This window comes from Cygnus atratus, chromosome 1, assembly GCF_013377495.2.
Source record: "Cygnus atratus isolate AKBS03 ecotype Queensland, Australia chromosome 1, CAtr_DNAZoo_HiC_assembly, whole genome shotgun sequence".
Classification (NCBI taxonomy): Eukaryota; Metazoa; Chordata; class Aves; order Anseriformes; family Anatidae; genus Cygnus; species Cygnus atratus.
Genome location: NC_066362.1, coordinates 45515480 through 45530249, shown reverse-complemented (window position 1 = coordinate 45530249; position 14770 = coordinate 45515480). Strand labels below are relative to the sequence as shown.

The 14770-nt window shown below is 38.3% G+C and overlaps 1 protein-coding gene across 3 annotated transcripts in view; it reads left to right on the top strand.

Annotated features, from left to right (window-relative positions):
• NR1H4 (nuclear receptor subfamily 1 group H member 4) overlaps positions 1–14684 on the top strand; it is a 40038-nt gene extending 25354 nt beyond the window's left edge. For all 3 annotated transcript variants that reach the window (XM_050713919.1, XM_035551649.2, XM_035551650.2), the window contains 6 exons: positions 169–302; positions 814–912; positions 1961–2060; positions 3583–3729; positions 12183–12296; positions 13727–14684. In XM_050713919.1, coding sequence (XP_050569876.1) covers positions 169–302; positions 814–912; positions 1961–2060; positions 3583–3729; positions 12183–12296; positions 13727–13965 — 833 coding nt within the window. In that variant the 3' untranslated portion in view covers positions 13966–14684. The remainder of the gene's footprint in view (positions 1–168; positions 303–813; positions 913–1960; positions 2061–3582; positions 3730–12182; positions 12297–13726) is intronic.
• The last annotated feature ends 86 nt before the right edge of the window (positions 14685–14770 follow it).

The window sequence follows — 14770 nt, the reverse complement described above, 5'->3', positions numbered from 1 at the left end:
GTTGTATATCTCATTAGGCTCACATCCAAGGATAATGACATGTTCAGGAAACATTCTGTACAGGTAAGTAGATTTGTTAGTGTAAAGGGCATTCATGGGCATGTTTATATAGTTAGTGCCTAAAGCATATATAAATCCAAAAAATACCTACTGTATTGTGTGTTCTAGGTCTGTTAACAGAAATACAATGCAAGTCAAAAAGGCTACGGAAAAATGTGAAACAGCCCCCAGATCAAACGGTCAATGAAGATAACGAAGGACATGACATGAAGCAAGTGACATCTACAACTAAAATGTATAGGGTAATAAAATTCTTGTAATAGTAGTGGCAATGTTTGAGGTAAATGTGGCTTGTACAGTGAATAAGTACTCATAAACTCTATGGAGCTATCCGCATTAATTAAAAATCCATCTCCCACCCATGTCAAGGAAATACCTTGCATATAGAAGTAGTTTTGATATTTTTAGTCAAAACTCTGTAAAGCATCCATAAAATATTTTTTTCTGTGATGTATCTCAGGTATATATCATATATAGTGAGGAGTGACAGTGAAGTTTGAGCATACTTAGTTATTTGATAATTGTTTCCTAATTTCTAAGAATAAACTACATAAACTCATGCTATTTAAAACCCTTAAATGCTTCCCTGTGGACTTCTGTAGAAATCTGATTTCTTGTGGTGGCAAGCAAATCTCACCTGCTTTAACTCCAAGTGTAAGAAATAGCTGTATATCTTTTGCCTAATGCACAAGATGCTAGATCATTTCTATTTAACTGCATTTCATGATGGGCTTTTTTTTTTTGCCAGTATAGGAGAAAGTAGAATTTACCCCAGAACAGCAGAACCTTCTTGATTACATCATGGATTCATACAGTAAACAACAAATACCTCAGGAGGTGTCAAAAAAGCTAGTAAGTACATTGATTGATTGATTATTGAGATGTGGATGAAAAAACTGAGGATTAGGTAGACTATGGGTATAAATTTACAGCTTAAACATGCTGCAAGGGGACATAAACTCTGCCATTTAGTCATTAGTTAGACCACATCATTGTTTACTAAATTTAAATGCTAAGAAAAAGCTTTCTACTCTTTGAAAACACACTTTTATACTCAAATGTAACTTTTGCTGATTGGAACTTTGTTTTTCTTTTATCAGTATAGGCAGTGATTTGAGTTGGACTTCCAAGCTTCCTTTCTTTAAAGCTGCCAGCCTGGAAGCTTGAAAGTCTTTCCATTTATTGGACCCAAATTCCCAATATCTTCCAGGTTTTTGTTTAATTCAATTTTCTTTCCTTTTCCTCTATACCTTCTAGAAATTCTGTTTTCCCTTTAAAAATTCATTTTTTCATGCTAAGATGGCAAAATGTTGGGAAATAGGCAGAAGAGACAAAAAAGGATTTAAACAAGATTTTTACCATTTTCTTTTCGCAAAACGGTCATGTAAATTCTTTAAAAACAAACAAACAAACAAACAAAACCAAGCAAAACAAATGAACAAGATTATTTTCTAAGTTCTCAACTTTGAAAAATAAAAGGAAGACACTTGCAGGGGGGTGGCTGTATAACCTGTAATTAACTCGTGCAACTTATTTCCATGGGAGATTGAGGAGGTTAAAAATAAAGACAATTCAAAAAAGAAAGTAGACAAATTCATGGATAACAAGGCTTTTGGTTAAATATTATGGTTCACATATAACTTCTAGCTCAAGAAGTGTCTAAATCATTGACTTTTGGACATAGCATTGAAAATGTGACATGCTTCACGGAAAGGACACTGTCTACTTCTATTTCTCACATTGCCTTCCAAAATACTTGTTTTTGTCAACCAGTGGAGACAAACTGCAGGATTAGATAGACCTCTTACATGATCCACTCTATTAATTTTTGTATTTTATATTTTTAAATGTGAATTGATGATGAATATTAACAGATTTTGTTTGGTCTGATTTTTAACAGTTACATGAGGAATTCAGTGCTGAAGGGAATTTTCTGATTTTAACAGAAATGGCTACCAGTCATGTTCAGGTTCTTGTGGAATTCACTAAAAAACTACCAGGTATATCCAGTCTGCTGGGGCAAATTTTGTTATTGCGAGACTTAGATGCCTTCAGTTGCCATTTGATTATTGTATTTTGAATGCTATATGAAAACACCACCTCCTCTGACACATGTATTCTTCAGACACTGTCTAAAGAAAAGGAGATTTGTGTTCTGCAGTGAACATTTTGAATAATTCAAATTCTGGCACTCTGGGATGTGGCACTTTTTATCTATTGACGAACAAAATATTCAGAGAAGAGGTTAGGTCTCTAGAGACTTTTCATGTATCAGTGCAATGCCAAATAGTTTGCCTGTAAATTACTACTAACATCCACCAGACTTGTGCTTTGCTGCCTTTCTAGAAAAGCCTTTAAGCCATGACATCCACTGAATTACGAGTCTTAAACAAGAACTTTGTCTTGTTGGAGGCACCAGTACTTATAGACCTTGCAGGGTGTGTTATGGACAAATACTGAAGACCTGAGTTGTTTATTTTTGTTATTGTTATTGTTGTTATTAAACCCCCAAGTGGATGTTACCTCAAGAGTGAATGCTGGGCATAGTACAGGTTCCTTGTGAGACAAGTCCCACCCCTCCTTCTCTGCCTGGAAGCTGTGTTTACAGGTGTTTTCTCACCAGCTTCAAGCCTTTGCCCACCCTCTGAAGCCAGTCTCCTGCTACTGCAGCACTTGGAGCCGTGCTTCCAGCTCCTTTCTCTGCACTCAGCCCTGGAGCCACAGACCAAGCCACCCCTGAGAAGATTCTTCAGGCACTTTTTTTTTTTTTTTTTTTTAAAGGAAGGTGCACTGTAATGCCTAACTGTAGGAAAATATTATTTTCCTGGCATTCCCATGATATTGACCCTTTATTTGTGTGTTATGAGCTTGCTTCAAAGGCTAGTACTGCAGCTGTAACTTTAATTTTATGTTAACTGGAATACCAGCTCTCAGGACATAAACAGAGTACAAATTAAGCAAAGGGGTACAGCAGTGTCAGCTGACAGATGCTAACACAGCTCCTTAACGTAATAAAAGAATTCAACGTGCTATGTGCTGCTCTGGTTGAATGCAATCACTGGTCAAGTTCAGGATTATGTGTGCACATAATACACCTGAGAGTGAGCAGAGCTATGAGCTAGAAATCTGATAGTGGTTTGGTAATAAGGAAAAAGCCCTACCAGATTTCTGCAATCCAAATGACTTTATGCTGCAGAAAAGGCAAAGGCTTGTGATCTTAAAGTCTCCACAAATGCTGCCTGCCTGGCTTCTGGAGTTTGATTTTCAAAATCAATTGCCAGTAGTGATAGGGAAGGCCCCCACTGAGTCTAATTCACCTAAACTTCAGTGGGGACCAAGTCTGTGTTATTTTATGGAATCTAGGTTTCAGTCTCTGCAGCGCTTGTCAAGCCAGCCAACACCAGCATCAAGGTTACACAAATGTGTAGCACCTCCTGTGGAAGAAGTTCAGGACAAAAAGTACTTTTCTGTTGCTGTGGGAGTTTTCTGCTGCTGCCTTACTTATCTACAACGTCTTCCCAGGCTTCCAAACCCTTGACCATGAAGATCAGATTGCTTTGCTGAAGGGCTCAGCTGTAGAAGCCATGTTCCTCCGTTCAGCTGAGATCTTCAGTAGGAAACTTCCTACAGGACATACCGTTCTTTTAGAAGAAAGAATTCGTAACAGTGGTGAGTATCTTCTTTACAAGGAAAAAACAGAAGACACCATTGCAGTTCTGTGTTGGTATTTTGACCTTGAAAAGTTAGTAAATTTGTTTACTAGCATTAAAACAGGTTTATCTAAATGCTGTTCTTTATATGAACTAGAACAAATCTATTTCAGCCTTGAGTCTAAAGATCATAAGGTAAAGGTTTATTCATAAATACATTGCAAGCATTATGAATAATGCTATATCAAATAAAACCAGTGCAAGTCTCCAATGACAAGCATAAAAGAATGATGAAAAAATCCACCATTTCAAATTATTCACATAAAATATTATTATTTATTATTATTGCTTGCAAATACAATTACTGTAAGAAACAAAGAAAGAGAGAGAGAAGGAATGAGGGAAACAAAGAAACAAGGAAAGAGAGAGGGAAGAAAGGAAGGCAAGAGAAAGAAAAAGAAAAAGAAGGAAGGAAGGAAAGAAGGAAAGAAAGAAAGAAGGAAAGAGAAAGGAAGGAAGGATTTTAGGATATTACTGTAGATATACTGTGGAATGTTATCGTAGAAGGGAAATATCTATTCTCGGTGTCTATTTAGTAAAACTGACTCAGTGCGTAGAAGAATTATAAATATGGAATATTCTCAATATATTTTCTGCTTCTTAAGGTCCTGCTTAAGGTGTAAGACCAGAAAATGATGAAAAGCCAAACTGGGCTTGGTATTTGTTCCTTAAAGGAGGCAAAGATGTATTTTGCTTTGTTACATAGTCTTCGTTCTCCACTGATGCAATACAGAATGTGTTTTGCCTTTTTCTGTCTTGACAAACAAACTTTACCTACCCCTCATCTACTTATCATTAAAAATTCAAAAGTAATAAAAATTATCAATCAAAGAGGCTGTCTATACTCAGGCTGCTTTGATTCTGGCTTCCTTTATAATGATCAGAAGGAAAATATATGGGAGAACATTTAACCTCAATACTAGTCGTGAAAATGGGCTTGAACTCAGCTCTGTAACTCTTAAAATCCATGACATGAAGGGACTAGCAATGCATGGAAAATGATGCCAATATTTATATATTTGCAACCATTAAAAGGAGTCAGAAAATGTGAGAATAATTTCCTTGCTAAAGTTTCGGTTTTAGTTTGACTTAGCACACTCATTTCTAGGTTTACATTTTGTAGTTTTTAACATTTCTTTTATTTTGATTTATTACAAGAGGCTGTTGTTTGAAGGACTGGAAATGGGTGGTTTTGAGAGTGATATGGATAGCTTGTAGGCCAGGCTCTGCAATCAGAGTTAAAATGAGTATTGGGTCAGACCCTGGGTTGAATAGTTTCCAAGAAATGAAGCACTGTAACTTTTTTAGTGTGTGTATATGTACACACTGCATATATACATCTACGTATCTTACTGCTCATGGAAAAAAAAAGGCTTTCTGAAGCATCTTTCCTCAAGACAGGATCAAGTTGGGAGCATAAAAAGACATACTGCTGCTAGAATTGCTCCCTTCCTATATTGCAGGAGGATAAAGCATTACCCAGCTACTTGCTGCTGGCTGCATTTTTACCTTCCACTAATGACCAGAATGCAAGATATAATACTCTTTGCCATGTATTCTATTTCTCCACGCTGTGCAAATTCAAGCCTACTTAAGAGCATTTTCCTTGACTGCACGCTGTGCAAATTCAAGCCTACTTAAGAGCATTTTCCTTGACTGCACTTAATGAGCTTGCAAGAGTAAACAAAAGCAGCTTGTAAATCTTTGCAGCTGTAGCTGTGTTAACTTTACTGCTGCTACTGCTGCTACAGATGATGATGTTAACTATAAGATCTACAGCACAGACCCAGAAGTCACTCAGAATTTCCAAGCTCGCAAGAGTCCTTCATTTTGGACAGACATTGGCTCATTGTCATTGCTGTATGCTAGAGCATAGCCGTTCAAACTGGCAATGTCCCTTGCATGAAAAGACTTAAATGTGGGTTTAAAATTCCTCTTTGCCTGCTTGGCAGGCTTTGCTGGCTTGAACAGCAGCCTGTACCAAATTTGATATTAGGGTAGAAACTTTTATAGCCTGTCTCAGCCTTAACCAGTAACGACATGTGCTACTTACAAAAAGCGCTGCAGCTGACCTTTATCATGCTGTAGAGTGGTCCAAGAGAGAAACTGGCCAGAAGAGATTAAACTCAAGTCAAACAAAGAAGAAAGCCCAAAAGAATTACACATAAATATGGAGATAGGAACTTCACTTTAAAATACACCTGACTGAGAAAAAGACTAAATACAGCAAACCAAAACCCCACAAAATCAGTTGAGAGCAGCAGAGGAAACACAGTGATAGCTGAATGAGAGTTTAGAAATCAATTTAAAGGTAATGAGTGAAGAAAAAGCACCAGGACTATTCATAGCTTCTAGTGAGGTCCTAAGTACTGTCAGGCCATCAGCCATAGATCGTCATTAGTCAGAACTCCTATCCACATATTTTAGATGCAGACAGGTGTCAGAATGTCACATAAGTTCTATTGTCAATCCTTGATATCTGTATCCATAAAATTGAGGGTATAGGGAGGGATCCTGCCTAAAAGTCACAAGCTGTCCAGACTCTTGTCACCTGCCACCATATCAGTTTGGAAGCTGCTCTCGTCTATTAATATTTATGCCTGTATTTTTATTTATTTTTTTTCTGATAAAGAAACCAGAGATCTGATGGTGATGACCTTTGAGCATGAGCAGTATTCATTTTTATTCTCATGCTGATGAGGTGTATTTTTATTTCTTAGCTTGAGCGTATTGCCTAAGTCCTGGCACATCTCAGTGACTGCCTTTGTGCCCTTATAGTCTCTCCACAAGGTGTTATGGAAATTCTTTCATTTACTGCTCCTGAAACTGAAATCCTCTCTTACTCACTCTAATATTGAGACTTAATGAGAAATACAGACGTTTTATGTAATGTTAATGAGAGCTTGTACAACTTACTCATCTTACTTGATGCTTCACTTACACATACACCATGTTGTCACTGATTCACTTATTTCGTGAAAAGTTGACATCTGGGTAATTTAATGCTTAGTTTCTTTCTGTTATTTTGAAAGCAAATTGTCTGCATTGTCTAGCAGTAAAATAATTTTAAAAACACTGCTGAAATGCTGAATGTTTTCACAGAGAGCATTTATACCTTGTTTTCCTAATGATGTTTGCTTTCAGCGATCATTACGAGCCACAGATATTTATTTAATCATTTTATTCTTCAGAACACTTCTACTAATTTCAGTATCGGGGAATTAGATACTACCCGATATGAATAGAAATGGAAGAATCTGGACCCAAACTTTCAGTTGGCAGCAGGACACCTGTCATTGTGAAACATGCTCTTGTTTTACTGGATGGGTTACAGGTGCTGAGGTACGATGAAATCCAAGGCAAAAATGAAATAGACAGTATTTCAAAACATTGGAAAGAGGCCACCTTTCGCCCTTGAATGTGGATACAAAGTTCCCATTGATTTGGACGAGACACCCCTACAACTTAGGGCAAAATTTGGCAGAGGAACAATGGATACCCAATCACTTCCGCTACCTTTGGCTTTCATTGTTTGATTGTTAGTACTGAGTAACCATAGTGCTTCAGAACCCCACTGTGCTGCCCGAGGTTGTGCAGAGAAACGAAATGAAATGATTGCCACTGCTGAGTCCAGATAATGTGTGAGAGAGTAACCTGGCCTGTATCTTGCTCCTTGTTTCCAAACATACCTGCACATGAAGGCTGTCTAGCCCTCCCAGTGGTTGTGTGCATCCACACAGAAGACATTTGCCATCCTGTGACTCGATCCCAACGTGGCACCCTGCCAAAAACATTTAGAAATTAGGGCCACTTTTAATTAGAGTATAGGAAAGAGCTTTTCTGTTCATATACAGTCCTGCATGATCTACCATGCTGACTTAGCCAGTGCCATGAATTACACAGTTTACACAAATGTATAAATCATATCTACAGAGTTAATTTATGCACATGAAAATAAGAACAGATGTTAGAGGACTCAATCTCTTTTCTTCTGCATAAGTGTGCCTCTCCAGGCCAAAAACGTACTTAGGTAAATAGCCTCGACCTATGAAGACTAGCTCATGGCAGTGCAGATGCTGCTGCTGTGTGCCAGGCTGCACCTCTCTCCTGACAGCAGGCACGCAGGCTGCTGCCAGAGAATGGGATGTGACATGGTCATTTGCATCCTCCTTGCAGGTTTACTGGGGTTTCTGCTCTTGCAATAATGGCTCCACAGTGGTCCTACTACTTGATTTTGAGAAGAAGCGATTTTGCTGTCCAACTTGTGAATTCTTTTTGGCACACAGTAACCTCTCATTTAAGTTGCTCACCTGCAGAAGATGAGGAGAGAGGAGAGGTCAGATGTCCATGTTCTGGTGTACCTTCTCTGCTGGCTAGACTTTCCCCTTTTCAGCTCTCAGCATCAATAAGGGGAATTCGGTCAGTGTTTGAAGGGTCACTGATACATCTGAATAGATTAGAAGGCAGTGTTTATAACAAAAACATTGCAGCCTGGGAAACAGTTCTGGTAGATGAAGCACTGTGAAAGATAAGATGTAATTTTGAGAGTAATTAATATATTTCATTTTCATAAAACAGCTACTAATAAACTCTTGGTTTAACTCCCACTGGCAGCTCCATGTTTATCAAGAAAAAAAGATCTCTTCATCCATATTAATCACGTAGTGCTAGTTACTATTAATTAGTACTTACTCTCAAGCTTTCCTCTTGCAATAGATCAATCTAATCTGTTTTACTGAATAGCCAGAATGAAAGAGAGAATACTGATCTCAAAAAAAAATGGCAATAATGACTTGATATCACAGGAAAAAAAAAAAAACAGTATATGCCAGGGCTATGTTAACCAGATGTAATCATTTACAACTGGAAACTGCAAACCTTATGAAAGCAACAGTCCTTTTATTTTCAGTGTAGGGAAATCATAGGAACAAAACTCTAAAACACAAGGCAAAGTCTGAAACAATACTGCATCCTAGGCTACAGAGATGAATGAAATTGTGTAAGAAGTAAGGGATGCTGAATGAATAATGCTCACAAATTTGAATCTCCTCTAGTCTAATGCTGAAGGCCATATTCAATAAAGGTAGTATTTCTCGTTGACTGCCCTAGGGTTATGCCACTCAGGCATTAACATAGCAAAATCAATTAAATTGAATTGCAGTGTCTTCAGCAGATGATAGGGTTGGGCTGGTGGTTAGGTAGAAATCTGTGTAATTCAGAATGATGCACCACAAAACCCAAAGGAAGGGCCAGTTCTTACTGCCTTAATACCACATGATGCGAACTTTTTGAAACCTTTTCGAAAAAAGTTAAGCAGGAGGCATCATTAACACAGAGCAGGAAGTTCTGCCTATCTGATATAGTATGTACAGTGCTCTCATCTGAACTTAATAAAGAAGGTTAAACAGAGCTAGCTTTTCTGTTCTCACTGAGGCCAGAAACACATTATAACCTTATCTATTTGATTTTTTTTCCACTTTTGGAGTATGATTGGTAACACTGACATTTGAAAAGCCATATAATTCATTTCTCCTCCAGCCCTTCTAGTTACAAACAACAAATCACCTTTAATTCTTTTTCTGATAACCTGAGTGGAAGTGACATCTCACACAGTAGATAAGAGGGAAAAAAGCGAGAACTATAAACATCTGTTTCCTGCTTTTTTTTTGCTTTCTGGTGGAGCTTATTAAATCTAAACTGAAGCACTTTCAATCACATTAGAAAACAGCCCCCTCTTGTGATGGAACAGCAGTTTGTGTAACGTTCATCCAGAATAAGGAAATAACCAGGAAAGGCCAGCACAGACAGGATAGAGGCAAAATTAGTAACCAGGAAAAAATTCCATTAGCCTAGCCTTAAAATTGCCCTTTTGCATGATTTTGTTCATAATTGCATTGTGACATACATCTATTTAAAGATTTCATAGTTCTGGTGGGTTTTGTTTTGTTTTGTTTTTAGTAAATGCAGTAAACTTTAGCAGCATTGCTATAACATCTCTTTTTATTTATCCCTTTCTTATTTATCCATTTTTATCCCTTTTTACTCCCTCTTCTGTTTTGATTTATTTCTCTGTTTGGATTGCAGTAGTGCAGAGACATGTTCTGATGCAATTTTATTTGCTTTCATGTCTACACTCCCTCCCTCCCATGCTTTAGTTTCTTAATGTTAAATTATAAGCTTTCTGGTGCAAGGACTGTTTTACTGCATACTTATGGGTGCAAGGAGGACCAGAATTTAGATATTCCACACCTTGTTCTTCACCAGCATCATTTTCATCCCACTCTTGTTATATTGACATCAGGACTTGAGGAGCTCTGTGGTCAGTAAATCAATGAACAATTTAATCCAGCTGAAAAGTAACCTGACCTCCCCCTCCCCCCCCCCCAAAAAAAAAGGTAATAATAATAATAATAAAAAAGAAAAATCAAATGATGAATGTGAGAAACAAATGAGGAGAGTCTTAGTCACAACCCACTTCTTCCTGTTTCCCGCCCGCTGCCAAGATGATGTGCCCAACGGCATGACACCTTGCCTGGGGAGTTCTAAAAATATCTGCAGTTGTCTTGGACTTTTCTCATGACACTGTTGAGCTATTCATGAAAGGAATTTGTTTGCTCTGCTTTAGGGCTCAGTTAGACTTTTTTTTTTTTCATGGTTCTAGATTCACATGCACTTTAAAACACACGCATGTGTTCCTTACGTGTGTCATATTGTAAGGACCTACAATAAAAACTGCCAGAGACATGCGGTTGCCCAAAAGTTAGCAATAACAAGTGTTCAAAATTTTAAATCGTTAAATAGTTTGAATAGTTAACTCTGGTGGCTAATGACATAAGTTATACAGCACACCAGATGCTCTGTATGAAGCTCAAGCTGTGTTACTACCACAGGATGAGCTGACTCTTGTCATACAGATCTGCTTAATGGCCGTAGACTCTTCTCAATATCATTGAACGTGTTGCAAAAACTGGATCTGTGGTTTGAAATGTGAAGCAAACTTAGCTGCTAATGTCATGTGTTTAAATACCTTTCAGCCACAAAATGTGCCACACTCTGCAAGACTATACTTTCACTCTGCTGGGTCACATAACTATTCCACTGATTGAAATTAGTTGTCACTGTCACACCAAAATGTGACTTGTTCACAGTTAAGTCAAGTGACTTTACATTTCCTGTCTTTGAGTTGCATCTGCTCAGTTTCATTTTGAATTTCCCCTGTTGGAGGCACTCCAAACCTCAGAGCAGCCTCTGACTACCAGTCTTGGATTTCGTGTTGTATAAAATACTCAAAACCACGTTATTTCACAGTTTCCAAACTAAGTTGTAAAGTCTCATTCCAGAACAGCTCAAAACTAAACAGAGTGAAATGATGAGAAATCCTATAGCCCTACCCTATAGCTCTAGAGGAGGTTTCTGTCCTTTCAGCCAAGAACCATTGGTTTGGATCTCTAGACCTTGTAGGCGCTGCTGCATCAGAGCTGCAAGCATCTGTTTTCAGCAGTCTAGTGACTGCTCTGACTGACCCTGACACACTACTTACAAAAAATAAAAAATAAAATAAGAAAATGGATGTCACAGGACCTACTTCTCTTTTACACCACAGGGCAGAGTGAAGTACATCTGTAATCTAAGGCTACGTCAGAACAGTGTGACCTGATGACAAAGTCCGTAAGAGGAAGCCCAGTCGGCATGCCCCAGTGCAGTAACCCCAGTGGGTTTCACTGATGGATCAAGAGAATCACATGATGCCAGCTTAAACTAGGCTGGGTTTTAATTATTTATGGCTCTGTACTTTATAATACACTAGTTCATGCTGGAAGGTAATAATAGTTGCAAGCAAGTTGATCTCGGACTACAGGTAATCCTAGCCCTAGCTAAAGTTTCAGGCTACATAAAAGGAGCAATTAAGGCTCTTCATGGAGACAACCAAAGCAGCTGCCCAAGGCAGTTAGCTGTATGGTAGAGTTGGGCTGGAATTAAGCCATACACCCTGAGAGGTTTCCTATATAACTAATGTAAAGGTAGGGAACATGGGACTCTTTCACCAACTGTGAATACTGGAAACAGAAGACATCTAGGGTATCAGCAGACAGCAAGAAGAACACACATGAGACTTGTCCTGAGGAGCAAGATGGACAAACCTGTAGAGAAAATGAACTTACTTGAAAGTCTTTGAAACAAGGTGAAAAGAAATTGCCAGGGCTTGCCTATTTCTACCCTGTTCTGGAAAACAAGGGCATGCTGGCACTTTGTAACTAATTGTATTGCATCAGACCTGATTGGTGTAGTAAATTTCTCCCACTAAGACAAACAGTCAAGGTTTCAAATATTAACGAATTGCTCAGTGGCAATAAACCAGACTATTTCAATAATCAAAGAAATAATGCAACTTTTTATTTTTTTTCTTCCCAGGTATCTCAGATGAATTCATAACCCCCATGTTTAATTTTTATAAAAGTGTTGGAGAGCTGAAGATGACACAGGAAGAATACGCGCTGCTCACAGCAATAGTTATCCTGTCCCCAGGTAACTTCTATTTCAGAATTAAATATTGGTGCATTTGGAAAGAAAGCGTGAGATGTGTGACCTGAGTCTTGTAAAAACTTACTACACAGAGTAAGTGAGAATACATTCTCATTCAGTATATTCAGTTGTTAAACCAGAAAACAAGCAAATAGAAACACCAAGTGTCCTGCTGCACCAACTGGTTTTGCGTACATGGAAAAAAAAGTGCCTAAATTGTGCTTGAAGTGCTTGAAAAACATTATTGGTAATTTATCACTGCTCAGCATGATGGGTTTGCACCTTCAGAAAATCCCAAATGTGGTTACATGTGTATCACTACAGCCCATTGTGGAATGTCACATTTTTTAAAAGGCAATTGGAAGACCGTCTATGCTAGACCTGAGAATGGCAATGAAGGTCTTCAGCCTCTATTGCACAAATAGCAGCCGGCAAAAGCAGGACAGTGGTGAGTTGTTCTTTAGGCTGTAGGGAGTTGAAAACTGACTTTTCAGTAGTATTGTTGTAATAATGTCAGGCTTTGGTGTAAAAACTAATTCTTTAACAACACAGAAGTAACCTGCAAACTATAAAGAAATTGCATAGTGCCTCAGACAAGCTATTGCAGGAAGGGAGGAGAGAAGCCTGGTGGTTTAGGAGAAAAGACAGACACTACGGTTTCCAAGTAAGGCTTCACTCAAAGTGGGAAAGGTGAAGCAATTCCATTGCTCTTGGAGTCAGTGCTGATCAGGATTTTTTTTTTTTTTAACACTAAAAATTTCAGTAACATAAATAACCCAATCTTCCTCCTTCCTCCTTCTTCAAGCATACTTTCATACTTCCACAAAATAAAAAGAGAAGTATTGTCCAACATAAGAGACTTCATCTGAGGGTGAAGGTGTTTGATTTTTTTTTTCCTGGTGACCTGTAAGCACACTCTTCTACTGACCAAGTTCCCTGGTTGTACTACATCTCCAAGGATTTCTGCTGTGCTCCTCAGTTTTTGCAGTGCATCACAGGACATCCTCGAGAGCAGAACTTCACTGGGAGATGATGATAAAACCCCAGAGAAACATTCCTTAGTTAAAAAGCAAACAACAACAAACCACCACCAACAACCAACCACGTTAAAAAACAAAGAAACAAACAAACAACAACAAAAAAAAAACCACAGCAATAACAGAAAGCAACCCACCACTCTTTACTTTTGAAAAAGTTTGAAGTTTTCCTTGGATAGAAGTGGGACACATGTATGAGAACCCTTAGCCAAAAAATACAATGTTAAGGCATTTTTATTCCCTCTGAATTTGAAAAGAAGTATTCTTGGTAGGTGTGAAAATCAGTGCCCAATGTAAATATATAAATATCTTGATATTTGTTTATCGAATAAATATTTACACTGTATCAGAGCATATGTTTGCTAATTACTTCTTTTCTTTTGAAACCATAACCAGATCGACAATACATAAAGGACAGAGAGTCCGTGGAAAGGCTTCAAGAACCCCTGCTGGATATTCTGCAAAAGTTCTGCAAACTTCATCACCCAGACAACCCTCAACACTTTGCATGTCTTCTGGGCCGCCTCACAGAATTACGGACATTTAACCATCATCACGCAGAGATGCTGATGTCATGGAGAGTGAACGATCACAAATTCACGCCTCTTCTCTGTGAGATCTGGGATGTGCAGTGATGGATATTGTTTATTTTATTTTAGGGTAAATATATTATTAAAGGACCACAAAGCATTTATTTTCATAGAAAAATACACCACAATACATTAAATTCTCTTTATTGCATTTTTATAGAAACATGCCGTGGATTCATAAAAGTCATTTTGTTCATTAGACACAGAATACCATGTAGCTATGAGATTTTCATATAAGTTGTAACTCTTTCTGTATTTATATTCTCTGATCAGGAAGAATTCACCATCTCCTTGGAGGAGCCCCATTAATTCCTTCTGCAATTAGGCTGATTGCAGTTGCAGTTCCTCTTCAAAAACGGGGCAATGCATGTTTCCATTTGTATTTTTTTTTCATTGCAGCATCTTTGCGCTTGGTCTCCATTAAAGAGTAGATGCCAGATACTTACTGCAATAAACCAGCAGACTTGACTAACGCTGTAGCCATTTGCTGTCTAACCGTGGCGCGTGTTCGCGTAAAGATGCACAAGCCCTGATTTCTGCAGGCGGTGAGGAATGGTGGAGAAAAGCCACGCACACAAGAAAAACATTTTTGTGACACGGATGTGTAACTTATTTTGCATTACTATTTCGCAGTAAAAGTTATACACCTATATGCTTTGTGTGAGCGCAGCACGGGTCATTTTGCTTTCCACCGCCTTTATAACGGTGCCACCCATAAATGTATTGCGAAGCAGCAGTCCTATAAACACACTTGCCTTTTCCCCTGACGTCTCAGTTGGCTCAATGTTATTCTCAGCACCGCTCGTTTCTTGCCTGGCTACAAACAGGAGGGAAGCTCACCGGGACACCA